This window comes from Coregonus lavaretus, assembly GCF_964263955.1.
Source record: "Coregonus lavaretus genome assembly, contig: SUPER_35_unloc_5, whole genome shotgun sequence".
Classification (NCBI taxonomy): Eukaryota; Metazoa; Chordata; class Actinopteri; order Salmoniformes; family Salmonidae; genus Coregonus; species Coregonus lavaretus.
The window spans coordinates 234,314-250,193 of NW_028167177.1; the positions used below are offsets into that span (position 1 = coordinate 234,314).

At 43.2% G+C, this 15,880-nt stretch overlaps 1 protein-coding gene across 1 annotated transcript; it reads left to right on the top strand.

Moving 5' to 3' along the window:
* Nucleotides 1-859: 859 nt before the first annotated feature.
* On the top strand, nt 860-15,545 carry LOC311110382 (uncharacterized protein). The gene is made up of 7 exons (XM_084188929.1): nt 860-1,339; nt 7,953-8,083; nt 8,286-8,459; nt 12,125-12,292; nt 12,656-12,767; nt 12,985-13,112; nt 14,290-15,545. Exons 1-7 carry the CDS (start codon nt 1,060-1,062, stop codon nt 15,220-15,222), a joined length of 1,926 nt encoding a protein of 641 aa, XP_084045055.1. The 5' UTR covers nt 860-1,059; the 3' UTR covers nt 15,223-15,545.
* Nucleotides 15,546-15,880: the final 335 nt, after the last annotated feature.

Sequence of the window (15,880 nt, forward strand, 5' to 3'; positions counted from 1 at the left end):
GGCAACTAAGTTAGGAAGGACGCCTGTATCTTTGTTGTGACTGGGTGTATTGATACACCATCCAAAGTGTAATTAATAACTTCACCATGCTCAAAGGGATATTCAATGTCTGCTTTAAAAAGTATATATTGAAATACCTATACGTGCCCTTCTTTGCGAGGCATTGGAAAACCTCCCTGGTCTTTGTGGTTGAATCTGTGTTTGAAATTCACTGTTCGACTGCATGTGTAGGGTACAAAAATCATGTTAAACACTATTATTGCTGAACTTATTTAGACTTGCCATATCAAAGGGGTTGAATACTTAATGACTCAAGACATTTCAGCTTTTCATTTTTTATTAATTAGTAAAATATTCTAAAAACATAATTCCACTTTGATATTATGGGGTATTGTGTGTAGGCCAGTGACAAAAATAATCTAAATGTAATGCATTTTAAATTCAGGTTGTAACACAACAAAGGGGTGTGAATACTTTCTGAAATGTAAAAAAATAAAACATTGATTTGGCCAGTATGCTGTACCACAAAATGGAATGTAAATCACAGAAAATATATGTTGTGGTGGCAGCTGCAGAGAAGTATTTAGGTATACAATATTTGACTTCAGAAGAGTTACAGGATGTGTTGAGTGGTGGTGTCTCGTCGTCCCAGGCCGTTGGCATAAGGTCAAAGTAGTGGAATGGGGTAGTGGGTTTTTAATGAGTGTAGGGTTAGTTGGAAGGGTGTTTTTTTTGGTATATATTTATTTTTGGTTTGTTGATTTTATTTTATTTGTATCACAAAGTATAATGGAGTTATATTATAGTCCAGTTGGGGGAGGTAATGCAACATATTGGATGCCAACCGCCGGTAAACTCCAAAGAAGAAGAAGTAGTAAACGGAAGTAAACAGTAGTCAAGAACAAGTTTGCGTTTTTATTGTTGTTATTTATACGTGTATTAACACCATGGAACTCAAAATATGACTCATTTAACTGCACAGCATCACATACTTATCCCATGTAGTCTTTAATTCGCTTTGGAGACGGGACTTGACTGATAAATGCTATCTAGCTAACAATGGCTAACTGTATGGTTTTTCACACTCAAATAGCCTCCATTATGGAGGTGCTAGCGAATGCAGCCGTGGCAGAGATCTGTAAAATCGTGGACGACGACTATGCAGTGTTTCGTTTGGAAATAACTCAAAGCCAGAAAGAAAACAGGGCATTGAGGAGGAAACTACAGCTACTAGAAATGAAGGTGTCACGGGAGCGCACAGAGAGGACAATGCGAGAGCGCGTCCTCGCCAGTCCCAGAAGTGTCAAGATCCTCGACCGATATAGAGCAACGGCAAGAGGTACATTTTGCAGGATAGTCCTGGCAATATGTGGAAATTATGTTCACTTTTTCATAAAAGCATGACACAAGGGTGAGTTCGTAAATTAACACTGGCTATCTACTCCGATGTCAGAGCACTCTCGGAGTGTGCCAGAAAGCGCAGCATAACTGATGATTTTACGAACGCATAACAACCGTTAAATATGACCGGTGTCAAAAAACGTTATTAAATTGTTGCCAGCACAGTTTGTCACCAACGCTCTAGATAACATGAACACAGCCAAACCAGCTCTGCTAAGGCGAGTAAAATGGTCAGTGAGGTGTTCTCTCATGTGTCTGGAAGTAGCTAGCCAACTTTAGCCAGTTAGCTTGACTGCGGTTGTGAGGTCAGAACGCTCGGATGAACCCAACGCCCAGAGCGCACTCTGGCACTCCAGAGTGAATTTACGAACACACCCTTTGTACACTAGTACAGTTTGGGGGCCCTGAACACATATGGAGGCATTGCAAAAAACACATCCTGGCGGCTTTTCCCATTCCGCCATAATGAAATAATGTGTTTTGCGTCATATCTCCAGAATCAAACATGATATAACAGAAAAGGTGATGTATACCCACCCCTATGTTTTGATGGTCAATAACTACAAGGATGCCATACACAACCTCATTTTGCTATTCCACCATAACCGGACAATGTATTTTCCGTAATATCTGCTACACCAAACATGATAACACAGAAAATGGGACTTTTACACCTACATGGCCAAAAGTTTGTGGACACCTCTTCAAATTAGTTTATTTGGCTATTTCAGCCACACCCATTGCTGACAGGTGTATACAATCGAGCACACAGCCATGCAATCTCCATAAGTAAACATTGGCAGTAGAATGGCCCATACTTAAGAGCACAATCATAGGATGCCACCATTCCAACGAGTCAGTTCGTTCAATTTCTGCCCTTCTAGAGCTGCCCCAGTCAACTGTAAGTGCTGTTATTGTGAAGTGGAAACGTCTAGGAGCAACAATGGCTCAGCCACAAAGTGGTAGGCCACACATGCTCACAAATTGGGACCGCTGCAGCGCATAGCACGTAAAAATCGTCTGTCCTTGTTTGCAACACTCACTACCGAGTTCCAAACTGCCTCTGGAAGCAACGTCGGCACAATAACTGTTCGTCGGGAGCTTCATGAAATGGGTTTCCATGGCCAAGCAGCCGCACATAAGCCTAAGATCACCATGCGCAATGCCAAGCGTCGGCTGGAGTGGTGTAAAGCTCGCCACCATTGGACTCTGGAGCGGTTCTCTGAAGTGATGAATCATGCTTCACCATCTGGCAGTCTGACTGACAAATCTGGGTTTGGCAGATGCCAGGAGAACGCTACCTGCCCCAAATGCATAGTGCCAACTGTACATTTTGGTGGAGGAGGAATAATGGTCTGGGGCTGTTTTTCATGGTTCGGGCTAGGCCCCTTAGTTTCAGTGAAGGGAAATCTTAACGCTACAGCATAGTGACATTCTAGATGATTCTGTGCTTTCAACTTTGTGGCAACAGTTTGGGGAAGGCCCATTCCTGTTTCAGCATGACAATGCCCCCGTGCACAAAGCGAGCTTCATACAGAAATGGTTTGTCGAGATTGGTGTGGAAGAACTTGACTGGCCTGCACAGAGCCCTGACCTCAACCCCATTGAAAACTTTTGGGATGAATTGGAATGCCGACTGTGAGCCAGGCAGAAAGGCGTTATCATCAGTGCCCGACCTCACTAATGCTCTTGTGGCTGAATGGAAGCAAATCCCTGCAGCAATGTTCCATCTAGTGGAAAGCCTTCCCAGAAGAGTGGAGGCTGTTATAGCAGCAAAGGGGGGACCAACTCCATATTAATGCCCATGATTTTTGAGATGTTCGACGAGCATGTGTCCACATACTTTTGGCCATGTGTATGTTTTGATGGTCAAGTACATCATAAACAGTTCAGGATAATTATGTAATGGTGGACTGTCATGTGAAGAAATCCAATTAAATCGCCATTTCTCAACATACACCATATAATATTATTTCTGTTGATTTAAAAAAACAGAACTTTTCGAGAAACATAATACTTGAAAGTGAATCCCAGTTTAGAGGCAATGCAGAACCATTTTTTATTCATAGAGTTAGCCCAATATTGGACTAAAGGAGCATAATGTTATCCTTATAGTCCAAGGACCTTATGTTCTGTTTAAAGGCAAATTGGCTCTGAACGGGACAGGGATGTATGTCTGGTCCCCCCACTCCATAGACTTCAAGAAGGCTTTATAGACTTCAAGAAGGCTTTATAGACTTCAAGAAGGCTTTTATAGACTTCAAGAAGGCTTTGGTAGTATGCATGGTGTCACTCTGGAAGATTGAGATTATATGGTATACTTATCAAGATTGTTACAAACTTGGACATTTGGACTACTTCAAGGGTCGTTTCACCAAATGAGTACTTTGTGCGTCCCTTTTGATATTTTAAGTAGAAATTGTGCACCAATATTACATTTAAAAGCCTGTTATATTAAATATAGTTTCCTTTAATATAGACCACATGGAAAATGTAATAAATTAAAATGTTCAATATGAATAAAGACTTCCTAATGTGCCAAAATTCAGCATTTTGACATGTGCATCTTCTGTGACTTAGGAAGATTTTAACCCACTTAACCCCAACATTTCTCCCAAGTTTTCATCATCATTGTAAAGCCCTAGTTGTGTTTCTTTGACAGTCTTTTCTGAATATTATTATTTATTTCATGTGATTAGGGGTTCATCTAATCACATTAAATGTATGTCCCTCATTTTAAGGTCAACCCTGTTAGGTGAACTGAACTCGTTTTAATATAGTGAAACTATTCCTTTAAAAAACAAAAAATTCTAAAGAAACATTGAACATCTAATAAACTAATCATAGTGTAAAAGCTGAGCTGGTTCTACTCTTTATGGCCATTTTCTGGTGTTTTGTGTTGAAAAACTGAGCAGGTCGAGCATAACACGTCAACCTTGTTACCCATAGACAGGCTAGAATTTTTTAACAATTATTATTTTTGTTGTGAAGCTCACATTCAATTGCCCCTCCCTGTTGCACACAACACGCTTCCATTCCCCCTGTCACAAGGGGATTTTATGGCTGATTTAGGATGAAATCGTCAACCCTTTTACTTTATTTGGCACTTAATAGGCAATTGCTCTATACACTACCCCAAATTTGGTGGCACACCCCTCAATTATGGGCAATACCACAGAGTTTTCAAACCCAGAGTTACAAGTGGCCAACACAGGAACACCTCGCAAAGCAGACTCGACAGACCAGACAGGGGTTTGGTGTGTCAATGGGAGAAGTGAACGTTTCTTGCTTAGTTATTACTTTTCTCAAAATCTGAAGGCACGACCTAGATTCCAATGTCTCAAGTAGCTGAACATGTCATTACAACAACCTGTTCTTATTTTTGTCAAAAACAACTTTATATCGAAGGAGTGCCTTTGATTTGACGGTCTGCACGTGCACATTCCGGCGGTACACGACCGTTAGACCCGATTATGTGTTTCTGCGCATGAGTTTAGCTAGCCACGTCATACAAATCCAGAGGTATTGAGTGGACCGTCTTCTCCCAGCTGGAAGATCTCTAGCAGTGTTTTCCATAAGCACATGGAGTAGCCAGCCAAATAGAAAAAGTAGCCAGCCAGTGAAGTAAATAGCCCAAATTATCTTAAATTAATTAAAGGTTACATTTAAAATCAAACAAATTGTGTGATGGGCAGTTTTTCAAATGACAAAATGGGTCTCTAAAATAAACAGAACAGATGCTCAATTAAGTTCTAGCTCGTCAGTAGCTTACGAATCGCATCGTTAAGAGAACCGTTCATATGGCTCCCTAATTTGAATACTGGTAGGCTTTTTGGCGATTATTTGCTGATAAATTATGAAAACGTTCAATGAAGAATCCTCCTCACTACAGGAGCAATCGGAGAGAGAGCCTCACTCTGGTCCAAAATATGCTAAAAGTAAACAGATTGAATTGTTTAACATCACTGTCTGGCAAGTCCTGATGGACTTCATATCGACAATACGAACGAGATCTTTAGTTTACTTGGCCATATGCGATACCATGGACATAACTACGTTGTATGAGTTATGAATGGCAAGGATATGAGATTGACTTTATTCAGTCAGTTCGACACCTTTTATGAACTAATCAAGCTTGCCCTTCGTCAATTAAAGCACAGTAAATACCCTATGCGCCACCACTCCGTGGCTGCAAATGGAACACGCGAAATAAAATAAATGTGCCAGAAAACAATAGGCTAAGTGGATTGACTCATCGTTACCACATATTGGACGAGCAAATTCACTCACAGTGACGAGGAAGGAGCATCATGCTCTCTCCCTCCGTGTAAAGAAATTCGACCACGTCAATATAATAGATCATATTTGATAAGATATTTGAGTGACCGCTCTAACAATGGAAATACATGTCCTCAATGATGGAGGCAAGCGAGGTCAGGTGGGACCATTCTAGCCAATGAGAGGGCAGATACGTGTGCCCAACAGGCATAATCAAGTTGTTTTTCCTCAAAGTTGCCGGAATGCCATGTGCATCCACTTATATCAGTACATTTGTAACAGCCTAAACATAACGAAACTTCTATTCGATCAAATAACCCTAATGTAACTCGACACTCTCATAGTCCTACATACAAAAAAGTGCTCATCTCACGCGGACAGATTTAGGAAGGAGAAAATCCTCTCGCTTCGGCTCTTGCTCTCTGACTGCAACAACAGCGCACACTCAGGTACCGGAAGGCGGGACAGACAGTCATTGCTTACTTTGTGACTGACAGGTGCCTGTCCTATCAATAGAAAACTAAAAGATGCATATCATTTATTCTAGCGGGAGAGAGCTCGACGACTTTATTGTGACTAGCGAATTGAAAGGTAGCCTAGTTAATTTAAGTGAAACAAGTAGCCGGCTGAAAATGAGTAATCGGCTGGATAGCCGAAAGCCGGCGCTAGTGGAAAAAAACTGCTCTAGACCAGTGTTTCCCAACCCTGGTCCTCCAGTACCCCCAACAGTACACATGTTTGTTGTAGCCCTGGACAAACACGCCTCATTCAGCTCATTGAGGGCTTGATCATTAGTTGACAAGTTGAATCAGGTGCGCTTGTCCAGGGTTACAATACAAATGCATACAGTTGGGGGTACTCGAGGATCAGTGTTGGGAAACACTGCTCTAGACAACAACCTCTCATTGTGCATTTGTCCAACTCGTCCTATTTGGAGGTCTGAGCAGAACAGCCTCGAAACAAATGTCCACCTATATTACGACAGCAATGTCAAATATGTTCTGTTGTATGGTTTGGAATGTTCCCGTGTTGTCAAGAAACACTTGAGAAGGATGTAGTCTCTCAGCAGTGGTTGTCTTGAATCTGCTGCATCTTCTGGCTGAATAAAATACACAACAGTACGTTATACAAGTAGGACCGGTTGCCAAAATGTCACACATCAAGAGACGATGACTTGGCCATATTCTCAGAATGCTCAGTTTTGACTCATTATGGATTTATGTCCCAATGAGGATAATGTGGCTTGAGTAAGTAAGCCTATTAGAATGAGATCTTTGTCGGCCCATGTGGACAACTATCTGGCTAGAGTGTCTCGTACACTCTGATCTACTATGAGTCTGTTGGTCATCCATGCCATGAATCTTGCCTAAATGAATAACTGTATAATGGTCACATACTCTACCATACTCGCTTGTCATAATTGACAACTGGTCTGGACTAGATGGTCACATGCATGCCAACCTTCATCCCGGTACAGCTAAAGGAGGTTCCTTCCATATTGTCTGCAGCAGACAACTGTTTGGCTCTGTATGCCACAGAAATAATATTAAATTGTGTATGTTGTCAGAATCTGCGATTTCAGTAGATTTCTTCCCATGGCTTACCACCATTATATAATAAACTGAACTACATTTATTTATGATGTACTGGGTATCATTGTAGTCCTTGATCATCAAAACATAGGTGTAGACATCACCCTTTCTGTGTTATCATGTTTGGTTCAGACGATATAACAAAATACATTATTTGGTTATGGCGGAATAAAAAAACGGCCATTTTTGGGATTGCTCCATATCTGAACATATTCAGGGCCCCAAAGTGTACCAAGTTTCATGCTTTTATGAAAAAGTGAACATATCAGCTAAAGTTTGGCACATAGACTGGACTAGAAGGCCGAGGCTGTGGGGCCTATAGCACCGTTCTCTTCTGCGCATGTGTAACTTTAGATGTGTTAACGATATGGTTAACCAGAAATGGGTCTTGGTCAGTTTTTGGATAGTATGCAATAATTCCCTTTATTACTTAGCTATCTTGCGCGAACACACTATCATATTCTAACCACATTCTTGATTTACTGCATTTCCTATGATTTAGTCAATGAAAACAATGTGATACATGAAACATAATACAATCAATAAATAGTATCAAGAAGTTAGAAGAAGTGTTACCTTACATCCTTGCCAATTCTAGACAGTGTCAATAGTGTATAATATAGTGTTGAGCATTTACAGTAGCTAACCTAACCACCTCTTTTCCTCAAATCACTCTCTCAGGTGAAGGACATCTCACTGGAGGCAACAGGAGCTTTGTGAAGACAGCGGGACACAATACATGGAGAGATGACCAACCAATCATTGTTGATGAGGGGAGTGGAACCTCAACCCAGCACGTTATCGTGATCGATGTTAGTGGAATAGTATTACATCAGAATTACAGTACATCAAATGTGGCCAGTTTATTTCAGAAAGGCTCCCCTCAGCTGTTCACTTGCTTACATGTACATCCTTATTTATCTGCCATAGTGGAGCTTGTGAGACTTCCCTATGACATTGTTATACAATTCAACTGGACACTGGTAATAATAACCTCCTCACTTCTTGTGTCAGTCTGCAGATGCAGAGGTTGTAGGTCCTGGGGTCAAACAGGAGAGGTCTGAAGGAGAGGAGGACCCACAGCACAGCAGAGAAATCCAGACTGGAGAGGCTGGAGCGCCCCCTGAAGCCACGGAGGACCTCACTGCCACCGCGCCCCAGCCCAGGACCACACGCAGCATCATGGAGGTCAGTGGAACGCCGAACGCCGTCCTCAAGTCCGAGACAGACACCAAGACTGTAACTGTAACACACAGGCTCTTACACACAGGATCTGACCACAGATCAGACCCAGAGAGACTGGAGCTGGGGAGACTGGGCTGTCCTCCTGCTACCAGCTCAGAATACTTACCGGTATTTCACCAGAGCCAGAGGATGGTTCATTCCCATGGGGATGGCTATGGTGATGCGTTAGACACTGGCAGTGATGATCCGTCTTGTTCTTACACTACAGAGATGAACCCTGGCAACATGCCCTTGGGTTTAGAGACACAGACTGATCTGTCTAGAGGGGACTGGAACCGGTACAGTAGTAGTGTATACTCTGAAGGGTGCCTAGATAAGAAAGGGGAGGGTATGGTCGTAGATGAGGTGACTGTGAAAGTGGAGCGTGACACTCCTCTGACATGGAATGCAGACGAGACTCACTTAGGAGAAGGACACTCACAGAGCAACACCAGTGACTTCTTAGACTACAGGGAAAACCTCGAGACAAATCTAAATGTTGCTACCCACTTCTCTTTACACGCATTCAGGGATCACGACCCAGTGTCCACGTCAATGGGACCTTCCGATTCAAACGGCCGTGTCCTTTTCGATCAGGGATTGAACTCAAACGACACGGCTAGAGCCCAGGCTCAGGGAGGGGGAGCCACATCAGGCAATAGTAAAGAGAAACGGTTCCTCTGCATGTTCTGTAACAAAGGCTTCAGCTGCTCACAGAATGTGGAGATCCACCAGAGGGTCCACACAGGGGTGAAACCCTTCAGCTGTACCCAGTGTCACATGTGCTTCACCCAGGCTGGCACTCTGAAGAGGCACCAGAGGGTCCACACAGGGGAGAAACCCTTCAGCTGTACCCAGTGTCACATGCGCTTCACCCAGGCTGGTCACCTGAAGAGGCACCAGAGGGTCCACACGGGAGAGAAGCCGTTCGCCTGTACGCATTGCAGGAAGAGGTTCTCAGAGAGGAGATGCCTCCGGATACACCAGCAGAAAAACCATTCCACTCTATAACATAGAACGTAACCATTCCACTCGATAGCCTCTGACGTTTAGATGAAACCCTGCATTAAGGATCGACTCAGTGAGATGACGTAGATGCAAAAAGTAAACAGCAGCAGTGGGTCAATTTCCACAACAACTAAGTGTTGAAGTGCAAGGCCCAGACATTGTAGGATATACAGTGCATTCGGAAAGTATTCAGACCCCTTGACTTTTTCCACATTGTTACGTTATAGCTTTATTCTAAAATTGATTAAATTGTTTTTTCCCCTCAATCTACACACAATACCCCATTATGACGAAACAAAAACAGGTTTGTTTTAATTTTTGCAAATATATTAAAAACAAACTGATATTTTTACATTTACATAAGTATTCAGACCCTTTACTCAGTACTTTGTTGAAGCACCTTTGGCAGCGATTACAGCCTCGAGTCTTCTTGGGTATGACGCTACAAGCTTGGGACACCTGTATTTGGAGAGTTTCTCCCGTTCTTTTCTGCAGATCCTCTCAAGCTCTGTCACGTTTGATGGGGAGCGTCACTGCACAGATATTTTCAGGTCTCTTCAGAGATGTTCGATCGGGTTGAAGTCCGGGCTCTGGCTGGGCCACTCAAGAATATTCAGAGACTTGTCCCGAAGCCACTCCTGCGTTGTCTTGGCTATGTGCTTAGGGTTGTTCTCCTGTTGGAAGGTGAACCTTCGCCCCAGTCTGAGGTCCTGAGCAGATTTTCATCAAGGATCTCTCTGTACTTTGCTCTGTTCGTCTTTCTCTCGATCTTGACTAGTCTCCCAGACCCTGCCGCTGAAAAACATCCCCACAGCATGATGCTGCCACCACCATGCTTCACCGTAGGGATGGTGTCAGGTTTCCTCCAGACGTGATGCTTGGCATTCAAGCCAAAGCATTCACTCTTGGATTCATCAGACCAGAGAATCTTGTTTCTCATGGTCTGAGAGTCCTTTAGGTGCCTTTTGGCAAACTCCATGCGGGCTGTCATGTGCCTTTTTACTGAGGAGTGGCTTCCATCTGGCCACTCTACCATAAAGGCCTGATTGGTGAAGTGCTGCAGAGATGGTTGTCCTTCTGGAAGGTTCTCCCATCTCCACAGAGGAACTCTGGAGCTCTGTCAGAGTGACCATCGGGTTCTTGGTCACCTCCCTGACCAAGGCCCTTCTCCCCCGATTGCTCAGTTTGGCCGGGCGGCCAGCTCTATGAAGACTTTTGGTGGTTCCAAACGTCTTCCATTGAAGAAGGATGGAGTCCACTGTGTTCTTCGGGACCTTCAATGCTGCAGAAATGTTTTGGTACCCTTCCCCAGATCTGTGCCTCGACACAGTCCTGTCTCGGAGCTGTACGGACAATTCCTTCGACCTCATGACTTGGTTTTTGCTCTGACATTTACTGTCAACTGTGGGACCTTATATAGACAGATGTGTGCCTTTCCAAATCATGTCCAATCAATTGAATTTACCACAGGTGGACTCCAATCAAGTTGCAGAAACATCTCAAGGATGATCAATGGAAACAGGATGCACCTGAGCGCAATCAAGTCTCATAGCAAAGGGTCTGAATACTTATGTAAATAAGGTATCTGTTTATTATTTTTAATACATTTGCTAACATTTCTAAAAACCTGTTTTCACTTTGTCATTATGGGGTATTGTGTGTAGATTGAGGGGGAAAAAAACAATTTAATCCATTTTAGAATAAGGCTGTAAAACTTCAAGGGGTCTGAATACTTTCCGAATGCACTGTATAAGCCTAAAAAGTCTATTACATATAGTGTTTGTACTGTGTAGGCCACTGTTTACCAACTCCAGTCCTCAAGTCCCTCAACAGTACACCTTTTCGTTGTAGCCCCCGGACAAGCACACCTCATTCAACTCAATGTCAGTGGGCTTGTGTAGCCATTGATGATTAGTTGCCAAGTTGAATCAGGTGTGCTTGTCTGGGGCTACAATAACAATGTGTACTGTTGGTGGCACTGGAGGACTGGAGTTGGGAAACACTGTGTAGGATATATGATGTTGACAAATGCCTATTTCATTAGTTCCATTCAACTACTTAAATGTTTTTCCCCAAGACACTTTTAATGACAATGAATGCCGTTTATCAACTTCATGCAGATTTGTAGTTGAGACATGTGTATGTGTGGTTTTCATATGGTGTATTTAAAACTTGTTTATGTTCAATAAACACAAAATGGGACTTTTCATTCTAAGACTTTCATTGAGACTCTCTTTAGTCTACATCACATCTGATCTCACTCTATTCTGCATACACCCAACAACACGTTATAACCATTATACACGTACTAAATATACCTACATACCCACACACTAACAAACACCTACTGTACATGTCACAATAGTTTAGTCAGGTTTGTCTGATGACTTTTGACTTATCATAGCTGACTTATTTTACCCACAACATCATATTTATGTCCACCATGATGGGTTTAACAACAATGAAGTCATTCTGTAACTCCAGTATATGATTCAAATGTATTGGGGATGGGTAAACACTCCATGTTTAAAGTGTGTTTATTATCTGTGTGTGTGTGTGTGTGTGTGTACGTACCTGAGGGAGTGTATGTCTGTGTAATCTGTATCACCTGTCTCTTCCAGGAGGAGGAGGAGGGTCCAGAGGTGCTGCTGGTGAAGGAGGAGGGGTGTGAGGAGGGTCTGGGGAACCCTGAGGGGACCATGGTCATGGAGGACAACCAGACTACACCACCTCCTGAACCCACAGAGGAACCAGCTGAGCAGCACAGGACCACACGCAGTCTCACTGAGGTGAGCCCACTGTGAACTACTGTCTGCATAGTATTAGGTCAGGGCCTGTTTCCACAAAGCCTCTCAGAGCAGGAGTGCTGATCTAAGATCATTTTTGCCTTTTATATCATAATGAGTAAGATTATATGGAAAGATCCTAGATCAGCACTCCTACGGGCCCAAGTCTTGATTAATTTTGTCTTTAGTGTAGGGCCATGTCTTTGAATTATCAAACAATTAAAGATGGTTAAGTAATCAAATCAACTAACATGTTTGCATAGTGCTCATAGCAATCCCTCATTGCCCAATCAGAAGATGCTCCATAGCAGGGTGCTCATATCAGATTTCTTGATCCAACATCCTCTCACTCTGTATCTCTTACAGTCAGTAGACATGGAGGATGGGAAGCCTGATCTGCTGCTGGTCAAAGAGGAGACAGTAGAGGACGGACCAGAGAGCATTGATCTGCTGAGTGGACTAAAGATGGGGGAGCAAGGTAAGGGAGAAATACATATAGCCTACATTCAGTAATAGATATTCAATAGGAATAGTGATGCATCTGGCTATAGTTTATTTCATTCATAAAATGAAATCAATAGAAAAACCCACATTGTAATGTATGAACTTGACCAGGTAATTCACTCAAAGAAAACTCAATATGTAATTTTTTTCTGACATGTTTGTAAAGTCTATTTTGTAACCTCTTCTTGCAGGTGGTTGGCTGGTGGCTAACAGAGGAGACTGGGCGGCCATCTTAGATTCCCAGACCCAGACGGGTTTAGCCAAGGGCCCAGGGGACAACATCACCGAGCAGGCCAGGACCAGAGGCGACATAGTGGAGGTCAGTGGATGGAACAGCGTCCTCAACTCTGGGCTGGGGAACAACACTGTTAACCAGAAACAGATAGTCAAACACAAAACAACACCCAAACTTAGTCTCCATGACAACAGACTGGTTGTCGTGTTCGTATTCGGCTGGAGAGAACAGACAGACTCGGCTAGCGATGCTCCGTCCTGCTCCTATAGTTGTGATTCAGAGAGACTGATGGCGCCTCAGGTTAACCCCCTAACAGGTGCTGCCTTCAGCCTGCCTTCTATAGGATCTATCAACTGGAACATGGACCCTGCGACAACACAGACAATCCCTGGCCTTCGTCCTCCTCACAATCTCCTTATGTTAAACCAGACCTCAGACAATGCCAGTGCCTCAACACTAAATGGCTACACAAGCCCACTGACAAATTACAGTAGTAGTTACGCTTTCAGTAGATCCGGTGGCAAAGAGCAGCGCTTCCCATGTTCATTCTGTGGGAAAGCCTTCAGTTTCCCTAAACAGGTGGAGATTCTCCACAGGGTCCACATAGGGGAGAAACCGTTCGGCTGCCACCTGTGCCAGGCCAGTTTCTCCCACTCGTTCAACCTGAAGATGCACCTGAAGGTTCACATGGGAGAGAGGCCGTTTGTCTGTATGCACTGCAGGAAGAGGTTCTCAGAGAGGAGCTACCTCAGGATACACCAGCAGAAAATGCACACGGCCCATGTATAGAGACATGTAGTATTAGCTAGTTTTTTTGTTTAGTTCATTCTGTTGTTTTAGATGAAACTGGATGAGGTGAACTGAGGAAAGAATGAGTATGATGAGGCAGAGTAGATGATATGGTGATGATTGGTGTCTTAAAATGCGTCACTGATGAAGTGTCATGTTTATGTAATGTTGAACCTTTTCCAAAGTATTCTAAAATAAATCTGATCAAAACAAGGGTACCAGATTTTTCTTGTCACATCCTTTTGTGCAATAAATGTGATTGTAATGCCATTTTGTTGAAATTAAATATTACGAAATTGATTGACTTGGTTATTTTTGTATCATTCCAATGGCTCCATATTGTTAGGTATTTGAATCAGTGTTAGAGATGGGCTTGACTGTGATTAACATTTTATAATATCATGTAATCTTTCTGTGTAAAGTGTTTCTTATATAAACCTTTATGCTTTTCTGTACAATCTCTTGTTTGCAGTCTGCAGTCAATGATGACCTTCTGATATCCGGTGTCACTGGTGGGAGAGACTGGACCTCTGAGGTGGCTGGTCACAAACCCTGGCCCCGGATCAGAACCATCGATCAGGAGCCGTCGCTCTTCCTTCCTGAATCGGAACCAGGACCAAACCGCGAGGGACAGACACTCCACCACCACACAGAACATAACCTGTGGACAGGTGGACTGAACAACCTCAGTCCTGGTGGTCATCAGAGAGACAGAGGCTCCAATCAGGGATCCAGTCTGCAGCCCAGACCCTTCTCTTCACAGTCTCAGTGCAGGGATGAAGCAGGGCCTGGGGCTGATAGCGATAGGCCCTCCTGTTCCTATGATACAAACACCACAGTATCCATGATGAACAGAGGAAGTCACCCTGGGCTTCAGCCTTCACAGAGAGTGGTGGGAGACTCCCCTGATGGTAGTCTATCAGGAAGTCTGTCTTCTCCTTCAGGATCTCGTCTAATGCCTGGTGAATGGGTTCATAGAAGGCCTGGGCTTGGACCTGGGTCTAGCCTTCCTCAGTTACCTCATGGTTACCCCACAAATACAGACAGGGTCAGGATGGGCATTCACCACAAGCGCTACCTAGCCTCTAACACAGTACAGAATCCCAACAACAACCAAACAATGGCTAGAGATCAAGGAGGGAGCTCAGAGACTAACCCACCTGCTTCTACCTCATCTGTTGTCATTGGGTCACAATGTGGGAGGCCGAGCGTTACGACGGACGTAGACAAGCCATATGCCTGCCCCACATGTGGGAAGCGCTTTGCTAAGACTAAATATATGAAGCAGCACCAGACCGTTCACACCAAGGAGAGGCCCTTCAAGTGCAAACTATGTTACAAGAGCTTCTCCTTCCTGAGTTACCTCATCAGACATAGGAGTGTCCACAACAGAGAGAAATCGTAGCTATTCATTAGTTGAAATAGTATAGTTATCATGTGAAGTGTACTGGGGTTGGAGTTTTTGGGGGATTACTAGGTTCCTTAGTTGAGCATCTGGGTATGCTCACATGATATAGGCTTGTTGTTTGGTGTGTTGGCATAGCCAAAACACTGACATTGAAGTGTAACACTTTCACCTCTGAATTTGGTTTTCCTTATGTTCTATTCATAACAAATGTGTTTTTATAACACCTTTACCACCTGATTATGCCAAATTATGTGTTATTTGTTAATTTATGTACAAAAAAATAGGTTATCAAATATTTTAATAAATGAGAAATCATGTTGTCCTTTTGATATGTTGACATTTGGGGGCACATCCCAAGGATCCATGATAGCAAGGACCCCAGAGGGCAAGGACCGAGCTTGAAAGGGTTTCCACTAGGTTCCACAGGTAAAGTAAAAAAAATTGCTATATTGTACAAATTCATGAAAACAAAAATGAGCTTTTTGCTAATTGAAGTTTAGGGTTAGGCATAAGGTTAGCATTGGGGTTAAGATACATTGTAGAAATAGGGGTTTAGCCATAATTATAACTGTGGCTGTGGACAACTAGTGACGACCGCTTGAAAGATACTGATCATGAATAGGTTTGATGTGTAGTGTGGGGATTGGGATGGGTG

Bases quoted from the DNA above. Each gene is read 5' to 3' on its own strand.
- LOC311110382 (XM_084188929.1), top strand. From the start codon at position 1,060: ATGGCTAACTGTATGGTTTTTCACACTCAAATAGCCTCCATTATGGAG. The intron at 8,084-8,285 runs GTTAGTGGAATA...TTCTTGTGTCAG, and splicing joins AGCACGTTATCGTGATCGAT to TCTGCAGATGCAGAGGTTGT. The intron at 8,460-12,124 runs GTCAGTGGAACG...TGTCTCTTCCAG, and splicing joins CCACACGCAGCATCATGGAG to GAGGAGGAGGAGGGTCCAGA.